This window comes from Solea solea, chromosome 10 (genome assembly GCF_958295425.1).
Source record: "Solea solea chromosome 10, fSolSol10.1, whole genome shotgun sequence".
Taxonomy (NCBI): domain Eukaryota; kingdom Metazoa; phylum Chordata; class Actinopteri; order Pleuronectiformes; family Soleidae; genus Solea; species Solea solea.
The window spans coordinates 4,165,173-4,182,855 of record NC_081143.1 but is presented as its reverse complement, the minus strand read 5'-3'; the positions used below and the strand labels follow the sequence as shown (position 1 = coordinate 4,182,855).

The 17,683-nt window shown below is 42.3% G+C and overlaps 2 protein-coding genes across 11 annotated transcripts in view; one reads left to right on the top strand and one right to left on the bottom strand.

Moving 5' to 3' along the window:
* lrba (LPS responsive beige-like anchor protein) overlaps positions 1-17,683 on the top strand; it is a 165,948-nt gene that overhangs the window by 91,428 nt on the left and 56,837 nt on the right. For 6 of the 10 annotated variants that reach the window (XM_058641137.1, XM_058641128.1, XM_058641130.1 and 3 more), the window contains 4 exons: positions 2,143-2,267; positions 2,593-2,607; positions 6,754-6,897; positions 8,447-8,583. In XM_058641137.1, coding sequence (XP_058497120.1) covers positions 2,143-2,267; positions 2,593-2,607; positions 6,754-6,897; positions 8,447-8,583 — 421 coding nt within the window. The remainder of the gene's footprint in view (positions 1-2,142; positions 2,268-2,592; positions 2,608-6,753; positions 6,898-8,446; positions 8,584-17,683) is intronic. The other 4 variants (XM_058641135.1, XM_058641134.1, XM_058641133.1 and 1 more) reach the window with 1 other exon arrangement.
* Positions 9,570-11,525, bottom strand: mab21l2 (mab-21-like 2). The gene has a single exon (XM_058641138.1). The coding sequence runs from the start codon at positions 11,063-11,065 to the stop codon at positions 9,986-9,988; it is 1,080 nt and encodes a 359-aa protein (XP_058497121.1). The 5' UTR covers positions 11,066-11,525; the 3' UTR covers positions 9,570-9,985.

Genomic DNA, 17,683 nt, shown 5'->3' with positions numbered 1-17,683 from the left:
GGCAGAAAAGGTCCTGCAGAGGTAACAAATAAAAGTACAAACATTCTCTCTCAAAATACCGCAAACAATACACATACAATACTGTAGTGTAGTTTGGAGCTGGGTCATTAAAAATAATAATAATTAAAATTCAGATTATCAATATTATTATTGCAATAAAATGTTATATAGCTGAAGATTGAGTGTTGCTCCCGAGTAAAGTTGAAGAAACTGTTTAATTACGGTTTTAAAATTCTTTGTGCACAGAAAACGACAAACATTTGTGACACAAACATTGCGTCTCAAAGTGTGTGTTGCATACTACATCGTACATATTTGTATTTATTGAACCCTTTGTCATAATGATATTGAGTTATTGCCCAGCTGATGTGGCGCAGCATAGTATTTGTGTTTTGTGCCAGTTCTAAATGAATTGTGTTCAACTTTGGCCAGTGAGATATGAGCAGTAACGGTCACTTAGACTGTTTATTCATTTATTTAGCGTTTATGATTTAAATCCAGGTTGCCTCCACTGAATCTGGATGAATGAATGAGGATGAGAGGTGAAACATGGTTATCGTGGCTAAAGCAAGTCCAGATGCCCACTGTGCATTTCCACTCCTGATCCAAATGTACCAAATAAAGCGTTGGTTTTCATTTGGCAGAGCGCGCGCACGGTGCTAAAAAGAGCGGCTCCAAAATAGTTTTTAATCGCCTGCGTAAAGCACCTTTTCCTTCTGGAGCCCCCTGTGTGTGATCATTGGTGTTGAGCTGAAGATTTGTGAGAAGGCCCCCAGCCAGAGCAGCGTTCAAGAGCTGAGCACATAAAGAATGCTGGGGTTCTCTTGTCGGAGCTTATGCCACTGAAATCATAAACCGCGTCTTCCTGGACACCTTCACAGTATCCACATATGAATCCAGGCAGGATTTTTAAAGTTTTGAGTTTGAATCACTGAAGCTACTATTCATTTTAGTTTTGTTTTTTTTGACAAAAGTTTTCTTTGTTTGCTTTCAAATCCTCACATACACAGACATCAGTTGTTGACGAGATGTTTTTGGGGTTGTACCTGAGGACATGAAGCCCTTTTTTTCTTTTTCTCCCGGCACAGAGGAATTAAAGACGTTTACTTTTTTTTTTTTTTTCCTTCACCAAGCGTCGTAAACTGTTGCAGAGTTTAAAGATTACAGCTGAGCCCAGCTTTAGCACAAACACGGGACAGGCGTAGACTAGGATTTTCTCCTATTTCTTAGTTTTCCTCTTGAGAACATTTATTTGAAGTAAAATAACTATTTGACTGGAGTCCAGCTGCCAGGATTTGGTCTCACTCAGGATCCAAGTACATGTTGTTTCTCTCTCCCCACCTGAGTTGTTAATCATTAGCACATGGTGTGATTTTGACACTGTGACAAAGTAGCAGGTTTTTAAAACTGTCGAAGACGACATTTTTTTAAAGTAATATTACATACAGCATATTTTCCTTGTTTTGGTAATGCCACATATTTGAATTAAAGATTATATTTAAATTAAATCACAAACAAAATATGAAATTATAGTCAGGCACACAGTATATAGGGCACATATCACTGTGTTAGAGACTTTAACACTCTTTTTCTTTGGAACAGAATGATTTAGCGACCCGGCCTGGTAAAAGGAGCTGTAAATTGGTAAGAAAAATGGAGGCTATAGACAGTGATTAATATTGGTAATGCTATCTACTCCCTCTTCTGTGTTTTAATGGCTTTCTTCTTATCCTGCTAGCCCCGGGTCCTGACAGGAGGTGTCCTGCTGGGCTTGAAATGAGCCTAGAATGGAAGCACGTGCCTCAGAAAGTGTGTGGAAAATGATCACAACGCTGTTGTTTGCTCATTCTTGTGTGATGGCACTTGGTGCTCGAGGAAAATGAAAAACTGAGGCAACACCTTAGCCTTTGAGGAAACACTGTCCGTGTCAAGGACAGCGATACGATGACTTTCTGAGTGAAACGTGTGAATAAATGAATGTGTTTTGAGATGTGATTCTCTAAGGGTTGAAAAAACAAAAAATCCCAAACACAATGCTGGCTTTATGCATGCTTGCTTGCTCGGGCCGAGTGCTAATGCTGGGCTGGTATACCATGCTGGCTGGTAATTGCTAACACATGTGCTACTTCTGTCTCGTTGCAGCCGGCCGAGGGAGTTCTGGCGCCTGGACTACTGGGAGGACGATTTAAGGCGGCGACGCCGTTTCATCAGGAACCCCTTTGGATCCGCTCACTCAGAGGCGACGCTCAAAGCCGCGGCCGAACACGGTCAGTCCACGTCCATGTGTCCACTCGTCCCCCCTGTCTGCTGCTTGCACTCCTCCCTTTCTCACTCGCTTGGCGGTAACACCAGGTACAGGGCAATAAAAATTAGTCCTGGTGTTGCAATAAAAGATTTACTATATGACGAGAAAGGGGTAAAAAAAAAAAAAAAGCCTCATTTAAATTTGTCATTTTATACCCTGCCCCCCTCTCCCACCCCACACCCCCCCTCTGTACGCCAGGCTGCAGTAATGATCTGAATGATAGCCGTCTTGAATAAGGAATTCAGTTTTTTCACTAAATGGCTGTTTTTTTCCTTATTGCATCGCAGTGGCTGATATCAGTGGTAAGTAACTTTCACATGCTACAATGTTGCTTCTTCTTTTTTACGTTCCACTGTGGGACCATTTTGAAAATAAAATAGAAAGCCCCTTTTTGTCAAAATGAAAAGTATTATTTTAGTATCAGTATGATTTAATTCAAGTATATTGTTAGTAAGAAGTTGTACTGGTCCTTCAGGTCAAATATTACGTTTACAAAAAACACCTCCATAAATATAATGCTAATAATGTTAAAATACCATGGATCACTTATTCCACTGGAAATGATCTTTCTCCCTCAAGTCCGTCAACTTCTCCATAAAGACAGGTGCAGATTCTCAATAATCCTCGTCTGAGAAGGACTCCAAACTCCCAGCAGTCACTTAAAACCACAATATCTAAACGACACATGTCCCTGCACTAACACACAGAGTCACGTTTCTCTCCTGGAGTGAACACAATTCCTCAGTGCTGCAAAGATCCAGCACACACACACACACACACACACACACGGATCCGACACTTCTGAGGTTTACTCTCTCGAATAAACAACCGTTTTCTGCACCAAATATGTGTCCAATGCAAAAAGTCCCGTTTAATGAGTGGCACGGTTCCCTCAGACAAACGGCGTGTGTGACAGCAGTCAATAAGAATGTGATTTGAGCGCAATAAGCGTCGAGGATCTCGTGATCTGCCTGGTCACTGCAGCGTGCAGCCATCGCTGCCACAGGCTGAGACCACAGTCCAGCTGGTCGCTGTTCTCTGGGTCTTTCACTCCGTTTCCAGCACTATTCCTCCTTGTTTTCCCTTCAGTGAGATCATGACAGGGAACAGACGTATCACATATTTCCCTGTCACAAACGCTTTTCGAGTATGTGTTGAAGCGAGTGTGCGAGTTAGTTACCCAGGTATTTGGTCTGGTATTCAATTTTATTCAAAACATTTTCATCTTATATTCTTCACTGGGGGAAGAAGGAGAAAAAAAGGACAAATTCCTGAAAACAACATTTGGTTTCAAAGTCAAGTCTGTGTAAAAATAGCCAGCAGCCAGTTGTGGCCAGGGTATGCTGTACCTCAAGAGAGTATACTGCCTGGCTGAAATATGGGAATATATCATTAAAATAACTCTCTGACATTGAAGCCTGACGGCATCCATTTTCTGATGTAACCTTTAGTCTTGTTTTAGTCGACCCGACATTTGTTACGGAAGTGCAGCTCAAGATGAGAATACAGGGCTGAGTTTTCAAACGGAGCACAAAGGTCAGATCTGGCTGTAATTATATTCATCAGATGCAGAGGGGAAAATGCACTCTTACTCCCTAAGAAAATATTTAGCATGAGATCAAGCCGGAATTTAGTCTAATTTTCGAGCTACTTGTGGCATAATTGGAACACTCTCACGCACGGCCATAGAATCATAAGCTGTGGAGGAAAATATTCCAAATTTGAATTTTTTTGGCGCTTCCTTGATGCGTGAATAAAAATGTGCATTTCTGCATCAAGGATATGGACAACCGTTATCATTCATACTGTGCCAAGATGATTTTCACAGGAGCGAGGGGCTGCCAGTAGGCTTGAGTAGGCTGTTTTGTATTTATGGCTGGAAAGAACCATCTTTTCTGGGGATTGATTCTGTCTGGTCCGGGGCGCGTGTACCAGAGGTGGCAGAGTAAATACCTGAAGACTAATGTCTCTGTTCTGGTAATCAATACTCGCCTCATGACCGCACTTCTGGCTATGCTCCCGTTAAAAACAAATTTGTTAATTTTGACAATTTAATTGCTGTAACCATGCATGCCTTGAGTTGTATAAGCAGGTAGTTGAACCTCTCAGTCGGGGAAATGGGGTCTTGGAAAAAAGTGGAACCTGTTGGGATTTATACACATTTCTGCTCCCAGTGTGATGAGTGATGAGGTTGAAGTGCCGGGCGAGAATTATTATTTTTTCTTTCTTAGCAGTGATTGTTCAACATTGTGACATTTCTTTCTTTTTTTTTTTAAATGATACTTTAATTTAAATGACACTCTGAAATTTAGAAATATAATCACAGTTGTCAGAGTGTATAAGTACATTTAGTATTATTTATAATAATCTTATTTTATATTGGTTAATTCCGCGATTTTACAGTCTCACAGTTGCATGTTCAACACACACACACACACCCAGGTTTATGCGTGCAAGATACTGCATTGGACGGCCTAAACAAAGCATTATCCCTAACTTAACCATAACCAGTTGCTGCCTAAACCTAATGTTAACCTAAGTACAATTCCCATCTTGGCCCTGAACTTAACTAGCTCCTCAGAAATGAGGTTCTGCCTCATTAGAACCAGATTTAGGTCCTGATGACTGGTCCTGACAAGGTCAGTGTTTACAGAGTTAACAAATACAGGTACACACATCACAATAATGTCAGGATTGTCACGTTAAAAGAAGAAATAAATAAACAGTATCTACATTGGGAGCAGGAAGAGAGTGTTATGTTATGTTATGTTATGTTATGTTATGTTATGTTATGTTATGTTATGTTATCTATTGCTGGTGACTCGGGTCAAACTAGTTTTTCTTGCGGCGTTAACAGACTCAGCCAAACAGTTTGCTGACCCGTCATGATTTCGGGTTGCAGTCACTGTGCCTTTATTATTACTGAAGAGCTATTAATAACCCACGTTTGAGGGTAATAAAGAGTTTGGGACCAGCTCCAGTCACGAGGTCCCGCTGCATCACATGGTGTGTTGGCACCACTCTTGTTACTGTATGTTGGTTTTATCCGTGTTGAGGTGAGAATCTCTGAGCATGTTTGCAGTTAAATACCAAGAAAAGAAAAAAAAGAAAAGAAGGTGAGCTGCATCTCTGTTTTTAAGGCTCATCTGACAAGTCCCCCTGTCCACTTGCTTGGTGTGAATACAATGACATGTGGTATGTATTAGGGGAGCTGGTAGTAATTTCACTGCTGCTAACTAAAGAAATTCTCCAGGGAGGCTTAATTACAGGAAGACCATTCTAAATATCAGCAAGCTGCATATTTTCCATGACAAGAGATTTTTTAAGCCTGGCTTTTCTTTCTTTCTTTTCTTTTTTTTTTAAAGTTGCAGTTTCAAAGTATACAGCCACATGATGCAGCTGTGCATTTTTAAGGAAGTACAATTGATCTCCACTCAGGTCATTGTATAAAAAAAAAAAAAAAAAAAATGGGTTCAGCGACTCGCCAGATTAAAACTGCTGCTTTTTACCTGTATGCTGGATTAGAACGCACACACACACACACACACACACACACACACACACACACACACACACACAGGGGGAGTGAAAAGCTCAGTGTGTTCACAGCGACTTGTCAGCTACAGTCTTTTGTATTGTGGACTTGTGTCTGCGTGCATGGATGCTTCCCATGCTCTCACTGGGGAATGCAGAGTTCTGTAAATGTTTGCAGATTCCCATTTTTCTTAAATAATCCATTTGGAACCTCAAGTCATGTTCAGTTGAAATCAAAATGGGCAGTGGGAGTGTGTGTGTGTGACCCCCCATTTACGTTAAATGGGTTAGGATGAGCTCTGTGTGAGAAGTGTGTTTGTTTAGATGTATGTCAAAAGGACGAAAGGCGTTCAGAGTGAGGATTAGGTCAGTGTTTTGTTGTAAGTGCGGGGTTGAAAATGCACTGAGGTGAGCCTCACTGTCGTTACATAATAGACGGAGGTTAATCACCACACGCATTAGATCAGTTTGTATATTTGAGAGTCAACCCACGAAAGCCCACACCTGCTTTATCTTCACCTGCCTTGAAAAGACGGCAACAAAAATATTGTGAAATTAATCACACAAGCTTATTTACATGGTGGTTTGTGTGTAAAGAGTTCAAACAAAAATATAGCTTGGACTCAGATTTTGTGTTGGGGTTTTTGCAGTTTTCACTGCAGCGTTTGGGGGGAAAAAAAACATTTTTGTTTAATTCCTCAGTGACTGATTCATTTTGTTGTTTTCCTGTTTCCACATTAAGTTGCTGTTTTTTTTAACAGAAAAATGTCTGTGTCTGTGATTGATTCTAGTGAAAAATTAAATCTGAAGTCTTATCTTATTTTTATAGATATAGTAGTTTTATGGATGGAAACGTGTCGGAGATTAAAGTTGTTGTTTTTTTTTTAAAAAAGCCCCCTTTTCCTCCCCTGTAGCATCCGAGGAAGATATTCTCAAAGGCAAGCAGTCCATCAGGAGTCATGCTCTGGGAAATCAGAACTCGGAGAGTGAGACATCACTTGACGTGGATGATGACACTCTGTCCAGTTTGGACGAGAAGGACCTGGAGAATTTAACAGGTAAGAAAGCAGCTCCTCCTCAGTCTTTACCACCCCCTCCACATCTGACTGCACTGCTTTTACCCTGCAGCTCAGATACAGTAAGAACACTGTTAATTCAATAGTTTTGCTCTCGTGGTTTGAATATCATCCTCTAGAATATTCTGCATTTATCTTGTTTTTGCTGCCACTTTCTATACAATGTGTCACAGCACCGGCCAAAGTTTCCCCCTCTCAGCTGCTGCAGGTCTGCTCCACAAACATGTACACAGGCCTGAGTAGCAACTCTATAAACATTTTTATCCCACAGTAGCAGAGTTTATCCCAGGATACATGCTCACAATCACATTAAAAAGAAACGCTGCATTATGTGGGAACCATAGAAGCTCCTGCAGGAGCCTCATCAACAACACAACATTAAATCACATTCAATTTCATCCAAACCGAGATTGTTTTCAATCCTTTGTTGTCCCTTTTTCACTTTAAATAATCCTAATTCAATGTTGCATGGTGCGTTAATCGGATTGCAGTTTAATCCGCATTTATATATTTTTTTTGTGTTGTGCAGTGACAGCGCTGAGCAGACCAATGCGCATTAATGAGGCTCATGGCGCTATTAAAATGATGCAACGTGGACTGAGCGTTGAATCCTGTCTAATAAAGTGGCGCGCGTGTGTATATGTGTGTGTGTGTGTACTGTGGGAATTGAGTGGAGGTTGTCTGGAGATGTTGAGCTTCTCCTCCTAAGCAGCTGTCTCCTCTTCAGGTGAAGACTAATCGAATGTCTTTTGAGTGAACGGAACAAAAACGTGTTATTTCAACCCACGGATAACATGTCACTACTCGAGGGGGCTCAGTGGAAGCGCGAGGCATGAATATATATATGTATATAACCCTGTTTTTATTCCATGGGTTTGAAGGAGAGCGCAGTGGCCTGCAGGGAAATCAAAACCCCGGGCTCGGAGCCTCCTCTCTGCTCGGCGAACATCTGCAAACACAAAGCCTGATCCGGGCAGAGCTTCCACCCACAGCTCCCATGAGCCGCAGCCTCATTGTCATATACTGGCATTAATTAAGATTGATGAAAGATTAAACAGAGCCTCGTCCTGCAGCCCGCAATCAATTGATTCTGATGGACTGTCGATTTTTTTTGTTTTTGTTTTACAACGGTGTCTTTAAGTTTTTGTTTTGCAATCTTTATTTTGTATTCTAGCGTGTTATATAGACACACACACTCACACATCCACTAAGGCGGTTTGTATGTTGAAGTAATTGATTCATTTCATAGCCGAATTATTTTAGAACACGTATAAAATAATTCATAATACGTGCATATCATGATAGTGCCGAAAAAGAGTAAGAAAATGACCAACAATTAAAAAATACGCATAAAGTTTGGTGATATTTCGCGCGTCCATCTTCTAACTGCCTCTCCCCCCGACAGAAGAGCAGTGTGCTTTCAGACGTTATTTTATTTCATTTTAACTCGACTCTTTTTTATTTTATTTTTCTTCATTTTTCCTCATATGAATGTCATGTAGTGACCGGCTCCTGTGTGTCCGTCCTGCAGGCCCAGTAAACCTGAGCACCGGCGCGCAGCTGGTGGCTCCGGCTGTTGTGGTGAAAGGAACTCTGTCCATCACCGCGTCCGAGCTCTACTTCGAGGTGGACGAGGACGAGCCGGGCTTCAAGGCCATCGATCCGAAGGTAAGAGACTCGAAAATCGAGTTCGTCTCGATCCCTTTTATACGGTCATTTTAAACAGAGAAGCCCGCGCTCATGTTTCAGCCCACTGTGCTGCTGGGAAATGCTGTCGAGCATTCAAAGTATCATCAGTGTGTCCTGACAGCTAATGATGTCATGTCGTGTCAGCCTGTTGTTAAAGTTAGACTATTTGGATTCGGATGGACGAAAAGTCATTTAGACACGATGTAAAAAACAATATTCATAATATGAATCAAATGTGTTTATAGCAGCATTTTCTTTATTTCCTAAATTAATATTTGCTCAAATTAATTCAACATCACCAATAACGAAATTAACAAAATATATTTCTAATATAATACTAAAATAGTTGATGAGTTAATTTTAATATCGTTGGTTATTTTTTCTTTTTTAATCTGATGCAATTTAATTATAGATCCCAAATATTAAAATGACTCTCCTTAATAAATCTAAACTTCATGTTGACCAACAGTTGGTTGCTGCAGTTACACGCTATGCTTTTTAAATGATATATTCCCTTTAACATTGAGAATTAATTTTTTTTCTCCCCATCATCATTTATTAGAATGAAGTTAACCATGACTCGCTGTATATATGTAGTGAGTGTTATTATGTCATTTGAAAAGCATTAATCAGATTAAGGCATCGGTTTAGCTGCAGGCCTTGCAGAGTTGCTTCCAGGCCTATATATTAACATGACTGCGTTGATTTACATTCACTCCAAAATCCTTTAGAGCCTGTGACGCACTGTAAAAATAACATATGGCTTAAAGTCGGCGGTGCACATTCCTTCCTGAAATTTTGGAAAAGTGTTTTGTTTTTTTTCCTCTTTCTTTTCCATCTTTTGCCTGCATGCTACATGTATTATTTTTTAAATGTAACCCCGCTCAATAACAAACAAATATAAGAGTGCAACATGTTGTGCCTGTCACCTCAGCTGTCAAAACACGTCAACACACGAGGCCAAGTTGTAAGTTAATTTGCAACATTTTATTAACATTTCTTTTCTGTTTTCCTTTTTTTTTTAAAGTCACATAATGAAAAAAATTGAACTTGGCACGCTACATTTTCTTCATCCACTGCTCACGGTTTTTTGTGCATATATTTAAATAAAAGTTTCTTCACTTTGTGAAAACATTTAAAGAAGACAACTAAAAGACATTGATCTGAAAATGTACCTTCACTTTCTCTCTGGCAATTGCTCCAAAAGGGGGGGGTTGTGGATGGTTTTGTTTGTTATTATTATTATTTTTTCTTGTTGACTATTTTTTCTTCTTCTTCTTCTTCACATTGCTTGGAGAGTCTTATTTGTCCTTCTCTGAAGTTTGTTGTTGTTGTTTTTTTATCCCAAAATGTCTCTTCGGCTCTGTCTCAACAATGACTTTTATAATTTGTCCAAACTTTTCGCATTGGTCAGGATTTCTCTCGCTAGTCTCCACGTCTGCTTCGCAGCAGCCTCCAGGGCCGAGTGAGGTCTTCCCTGAAACAAGTCCAAGTTTGGCAAGAAGTAGTGGGGACATCTGCGGCACTGCAGGCAGGATATGAGCTGCAGCAGGATGCCGTTCAGTCGGTCTCCGAGGCAGGACTCGTCCCAGTCGGTCTCTCTCGGGTGTTTCTCGCACTCGTACAGCAGCAGCGACTTCATGTGGTAGTTGTGGAGCGGCTGGCCCGGCAGCTCCAGGTGTCGGTCCCGCAGCGTCTTCAGCACGGACAAACACTTCTTCCTGCAGCCGCCCATCAGCAGCCTGTTCTCGGCCTCGCTGAACTGCAGCACCCACGCGTCGCTCTCCGCGGAGCTCTGCTTCCCCGTTAACGAGTAGCACTCTTTGGAGAGCAGGTTAAACCCCTCGGCTTTGACCTCTGCTACCCGGTTAGGACCGGGCCAGGGGATGTGGGGCATGGGCCACTGCGCTGCACTCCTAGGCCAAATCCCAGTGCACTTGAAGGCGGGGGTGATCTGCACCACGTACCTCTCTCTGATCCGCAGTTTGACCTCACTGGTGTCCGCTACCATCTTAACCACCTCGCGGTAGCTGCATTTATCCACGGCCTGCGCCACCAGAGTCTGAAACCTGGAGCGGATTTTTCGGGCTGATAGGTAACCCGAGGCGGTGATGAACTCGACCCACAGCGACATGCTCCTCTTCCGGCCGTCGCTCAGCTTCAGCACCGCGCAGCCCGGCAAGGAGCCGTCGTCCACGAAGTTGAACACCCCCATTTGGTTGAGGTACAACACCACCTCGAACTCGTTGGGCGAGATGACCTCCATCCCCTCATAGCGCGCGTCTATCTCGCTGAGGGAGCTGATGAAGCGCGGCTCCTGCACCTCCACCTCCTTCAGGACATCCGACACCACTTTACAAACCTCTCGTATGGTCTTCGCAATGGCCGCTTTGCGCGCCTGGCACCTCTCGTTGTAGTATTTGTTGAGCTGGTAAACCAGCTTTGCCTGCGTCGCGATCATGTTCGGGCAGAGGTCCGGGCTGTACACCGGAGAGTCGCAGTAAGTTGACGGATCCAATGCTTACCGGTTAAGCCAGAGGCAAATGCTTCCCCGTGCAGGAAAAAAAGTGTAATCAAAGTTTTTCTTTTTTTTTTTTCTCTTTTCTTTTCTTTTTTTTTTGCTTATGGAGCGGATGGACGTCAGTGTGAGGAGGAGGAAACGGGTAGTGATGCAACGCAACTGCCTGCTAAATATCAGTCCATGTGAGCACTTCCAGCACAGTTAGGCAGATTCATATTCAGGTTGTGGGGATATCATCATCATCATCATCATCATCATCCGTGTCCCTGCAGCTGCAGACGCTAAAGGCTATAAGAGCATCTGTGAGCACTCATCTCTTCCCCACTCGTGTTCTCTCTCTCTCTCTCTCTCTGTCTGTGCTCTGTGGCCCCGCTCACTGTCGTCCACACTCAGCTGTGAGCTGGACTTGTGTGTAGTTTATGAATGGTTCCTCTAGGAAGAGTGAAAGGGGGTCGGGCTTCTCTTCCTGCAATCATGTGCAGAGCTGTCAGTGCGCGCAGCCAATCAGCGCAGCCAGAGGCGGACGGCGCTTCTGCAGGATCTCTCCAGTCTCGCACCCGCAGCGTCTGCGCGCACGGAGCTGTCCGCTGCTCCCGCAGGTCCGCACAGGGAAACGCAAACCCTCTTTGGTTTATGCGGGCAATTGGCAGCGTTCACTTCTCTTAAAAGCTTAAACCAAAGCTGTTTCTTTTTTCTCTTTCTCTTTCTCTTTCAACGCAAAGTGCTGCTCTTTGCGCACATACTGCGCCAGCTGCGTTCTGGGGATAAAGATTGTAGACAAAGTGAGTGGCAGTCTAACTGTAGTCCTGCTTGTTTCTTGCAGATAAGTCCTTTTTTTATTTCTCTCATTTTAACGAGTGAATGTGTCTCAATGTATTTAAATGGAAGGGGACAGTAAATATTATTTTTTTTTTCTTTGACAGCAGCTTTTATTTACTCAACACGTCTTGTTCCTTTTCTTATAAAAGTTCCGTGAGATGTGTTAACTTTACTCCAGAAAATGTTTTTTTAAATATGATTTACAGATATAGAAAGACCTTGAACACCACGTGGCCAATTTCTCACATTATTAATTAATTGAATTAAACGTTAAATAAAGTAAATGATCTCTGAATGATTCGCTCTCCCTTTAACGTCACTTTGTTCTCTTTTATCACGTTCATGGAATAATTCTGTTTTCCCATAAAATAAAATAAAATAAAAATACATTTACGGTTTATTTAAATAAAAGCAGCACATTCTTTGAGTGCACCTGCAGCGAGGATAATCTGACACTTTCACCCATTTATCCACGTGATCACGACACGTTAAAACTCACCAATTTAGAGAAGAGTTAACGGTCACTCTCTCGGGATTGTTACAGCCGATATTTTGTATTTAATCTAAGAAGTGACACGAGACGTTTGTCCTCGGCTTCACTCACACACACACACACACACACACACACTCACTCTCTCAGTCAGACAGTCACACGCGCGCGTGAATTTGCCCGTGGCTTTATCGCCGGGAATCTTGTCCGTGGTGAATAATTGACGCGGAGGTCTCAGTCTCAGTGAAGTCTGCTCGTCACGCAGACTTCACGATGGAGTTTCTCCCTGACTCACTTTCACACATCAGTGTATTCTGGAAAATGACAAAATAATAATAATAATAATAATAATAAAAACTCCCGTAGTGAAATCTGTGAAATATTTGCTGTGTATTTTTGAATTATTGTCTCAGCTCGTTAACTTTGCAGACCCATCACACGCGCCCCTCTGTAGTTAATGAGGTCACGGTTTATTAGCCTGTGAAATTGACTGAACTGCGCATCTTTTTGCGACATTCAAATTCTGCTGTTTTTAAATTTTAAATAAAACCTCCACTTAAAATAGCAATTACAGTAAATCAAGTGCTGTTGTTAAATCTAGTCCAATTATTTTTCCAGCAAATAATTCACATTAATTGTTTGAAATTATAATCCATCAATGTTGAGTTTTAAAAACTTTATTTAATATAAATGTCGCTCAGAGACGAGACTGGAATTGTGACATTTTCTCTGCTGCGGGCATTAATGTACTGTACATACACAAATGGGTCACTCTTAATGTTTTGTTGAAATAAAAAAAAATACTTTAAAAACAAGACAATGCTCGTATTAAAACCTTGTGACACTTGTTCTAAAATGTCACAGCAGGTTAATGGTTTCCAGAAAGTCCTTCTTTACTGATATGAAGCCGCCAAATATGCAGCAGACTCTTAAATAAGCTACAAACGTATCAGAAAAGGCAAAGACTAATGAGCCTCTCTGCCTCCTGAAGTTGCCACATCCCTCTGGACGTCATCAAATGGCCTTGTACACAAGTGGGAATGAGGCTTCAGGGAGTGTGAAGTAAATCATGATTACATTTGTAGAATGGATTATTTCGGTGTGGTGATGTGGAGGTGAGCGTCTTGGCATTTGAGATCCTCTCAAATGTGAGCACACACTGCTTTAATTCAAATCATACAGCATATTTGTTAATGAAGAGTAGCAACAAAGAACATATATTCTAATAATCCGTGATTCATGGTGAAACGTTGTACACACTTGTCACTAATTACAGCTCAGCAGGAGTCGTCCACCCACTTAAAACAGTGAAATCCACTTTGATCACAGTAGAGATGTTTAGTGTCAAATTAACTTGTTCCCACCAAGAAAAAAAAACATTGGAGGGGGAAACATTACTGAGTTACATTTGTTGGTTTGTCTCTGACATCTGAATTTGATGCTGAAGCCGCTAAATGAACACACAATGTCCATTTGGAAATTCTTACTTGGAAAAACTGTGGCAAGAGGAGCAACAGTTGACTTGGCAAACTTGATTTATAATGAGATTGAAAAAGGAACGATAAACTGAGATCTGACATTCCTTCCCCGTGTATCATATTCCGGTAAAGTGATCGTCGCAATAGTACAGCTATGGAATTTAGAGAAAGATAGAAACGGAGAAAACGTCTGGCTGATGAATTCAGGGCGACTGCTTATTATCACGCTCGGAGCTTCCAGAGAGATTAATCGACACTACGTGGAGAGCAAGTGTCCAAATATTATGAAGGACATTCTTACTGAAACTTAATAAAAATAAATGATAACAAAAATGTCAGGCTTTTATAAAGCCATTACAATAAGACCAGATGTTTCTATGGATTTTTGTTTTTTTACCGCATTGTAAAATTGGATACAGTTGATTGAATTTAATGAAACGGTTTATTTTTGCCGTTGATATGTAAAGGGCGGCCTTGCTTCAAAAATATGAGCCGTTACTTTGTGTAAATGTGTTTGTGTACATACGTGGTGAACTGCCCCTTTCTGTCTTATGGCACAAAACTGTCAACAGCCAGAAATGCCTTTGACAGCCTAGTTTTTAAGCTTTTATAGCTTTGTCATCTCTGTTTCCGCTTTTGTTTTTGTCCAGTGTCTTACGTCTTGCGCGCTGCATATATCCATGGGCGATACCAGATGAGTCGCTCACTCACTTATTCATCCATTGTTCTACTGTGTGCCCCTCATGTCCTGAAAACATTCAGAATTATCTGGTTTGTATTTTACTGGAGGAAAGATCAGGAGCCTGTCAGAGAGCTCTTTGATCTGCGCCTGTGTGACGACTTCACAGTGATCCTCTCATGAGCACAAAACAGTGTCCATGCCTGTTGCAAATCTCTGCCAGCTGATGAGTAACCTCATTGCTTCTCATTTTTGCTCTCTTCTTCCTCTGTCCTCCTTTTCTTTCTTTCTTTCTTTCTTTCTTTCCTTCCCGCTGTCTCTGTCGTATTTGTTGTTTCTGTTTCCTTTCCTCCCAGATTAGGCCACAGCTGCACCCAGGTGGCTCGGTGGCTCAGTGGCTCAGCACTGGCACGGTACTATTTCTGTAACGTAGTTGTACGATTGGCAGACCAACCTCTCAGACTCTAATCAGTCTGGTAAACATATTTGAAGAATAGTAGAGAACAGAAGGATCACAGTAAATCCTGGCATTAGAATTGAATTTCTTTTTGTCAGTCTGGTTTGGAAGCAGAGTCCACATACGTGTTCCAGTTACTGTGCATTGCACTTCTAAGTGAGTGATAAGGAAAGGGTGGGGGGGGGGATGTCAGGGCTTGGCATTGCTTGGTAGTGCTGTTTCTCCCCCTCTTCCTTTTCTCTTGAAACATGATAGCTGCTGGAAAAGTGGCCCGCCGCCTCCCAGCCCACACTGTCATGCACATGTGCACCCAGGCCAACATCAGCACACATGTGAACCGAGAGAGTACCTTTTTGATGCTCTTGTTCACACGTTTTCTTGCTGTCTCCCAAACCCCGGATGGACCCAGCTGCTGCGTCCATAGAGGACTCAAAGAAAATCATAGCAGGCAACTAATTGCCTGGCAGGCCCCTGCATCTGTTCAGCATATAGAAGAAGAGATGAAGTCACAGAGCAGATGTGCGTCTGCCTGTGTGTGTTTAGGCGAACACTCCGTGTTTCGGCACAAGCCATCAATATTGCATGTGGAGTTATCGTTGCAGAGCCACTCCTGGAGACTACTAATATTACATGAATGAGGAAGTGAAATTCACTCTACTTTGAGCAGATTGGTTAACGGAAATATCCACACAAACCTGATTGGATGATATCCGTATCCCTCCCTTAGATCCCTGTTGCATTCCGAGCGTATTATAGATCAGCCCTGTGCTGTAATAACAAACAGTAATTCTAAGTGTGGTTTGAGTAGGAGCTACTGAAATCATGTAAGAGTTGATAATCTCCTATTTTTAAGGTATGTGGACACGATGGAGTGAAGGTTTGATGGAAAGTCTCAAAATATCCTCAAATGAAAATAAGTGACATCGGTGCGAAAACTGCAGCAAAAAATCTAAACAAAGTACTAAATCCTTGGAAAACTGTATATATATACACTGCAATGTTTTGTTAAAGTACAAATGTTGCACTGTCAAACAGACCCTGTTTGTTTGTTCGGTGCGAGTCACAGAGACGAGTCACACTCACTAATGATGTAATAGAAACTATTCATGCCAAATCATTTTGCAAGAGCTATAGCCAATGCAAAGGTCCAACATTTGGCTGACTGTCCAGTGGTCACTTGCTCTGTTGTTTAACTCTAAACTCTTGTGAATATCCAAACTGTTTCCAAAAAAGTTTCAGTCAAAGATGAAGCAAGAAAAAAAAAGTGAACTGGAATGAATTCTAGTACATTTCTCTTAAAGGTCAGTGTCCCACCTGTGACACTGACTATGCAATGATAAGAACCCCCCTACTGAGAAGACATTGGTAACTCTAATTAGGGGGGTGGTGACGCTACCTGGGGTTGGCTGCACTGGACAACCGGATGGTCAGTCAGTCATAGAAAACAACCCTGCTGCTGTAGCGTGCAGTCTCGTATGGTTAATCTCTGCCTAAAGTGTCAAACTGCTGGGGCTGCACCCCTCCATCAACCCCCCCCCCCCCGCGTGCTCGCTCCGCCTAACTCTCATGGTCACCAGGGACGACCTTCGACTGCAGCTGCCAATCACAAAGAGCCATGGCAGCGAGAGGTCTCTGAGAGAGGAGCCTATTGATTTTCCAGTTAGAGCCTAAGTAGTGTGTGCTGTAGGACCGATGGACAGCACAAGCAGGTATGTCATTATCAATGAGCCCAAGGAAACAGATTCCCTCACTCTCACTCATTCATATTGGCCTTCTTCCCTCCCCAGTTCCCTGCCTCCGTCTCCCCTTCGTGCCATCCCACCATCCATTGCCTGTGCTCTGACAGAGTGCATCCTGAGATGGTCAATAAATCGCTCAGCCACACTACAACAACAGCGAGCAGAGCGATGGGTTGGGATGACCTTCTTTCTCTTCTTTCTCTTCTTTCCTTCACTCATTCACTGTCGGTCGCTCCCTGCTTTCCAGGTACAGTAATTATAGCACCGAGAGGACACGGAATGCTTCCTTACCAGAGACAGACTTGTTAGCATCACTGCCATTATTTCCCGCGTCCTCGTCATCCAGTCTCGGTTTAATCTGAAGCATTCCCTCACGGCACACACAATTACTATCAAGCTGCTCCTCGAGCTTTGCCTCAGCGCTCACGTCAAGTCTCCGTCCGTACCTTTGGAGCAGCGCGCTGCGAAGACATGTGCAAACAATTAGGAATGATTTAAGCCAATTAGAGGAGATAAAGCCAAATAAATGTTTAAAGCTTCCTGAAGTGTATTTCTGTTTCCCAGTAGAGCAGTAAAGTCTTGTTACTCTTTTTGCTCTCCTTTCTCCTGTGTCTCTCGTCCTCTTTCAGTCTCCACCACGTTTATGGTTGTTATATTAAGGTAATATCGGCGATGATGAACTCATGCTGTAGGGATGAGGTCAGCAGTCTTCTGTCCAGATGTGGGTGAAGAGTCATGAACGAAGACTTGTTAATGATGGGCTTCAAAGCTTTGGATGAGCTAAGATACAGACTGTGTTTATTTACAGCCCGTATATTCTACTTTATAGAACATTCAGAAGAATAAATTATGGCCATTTTCAGGCAAAAAAAAAAAAAAGTCAGTCTTAACTGGGC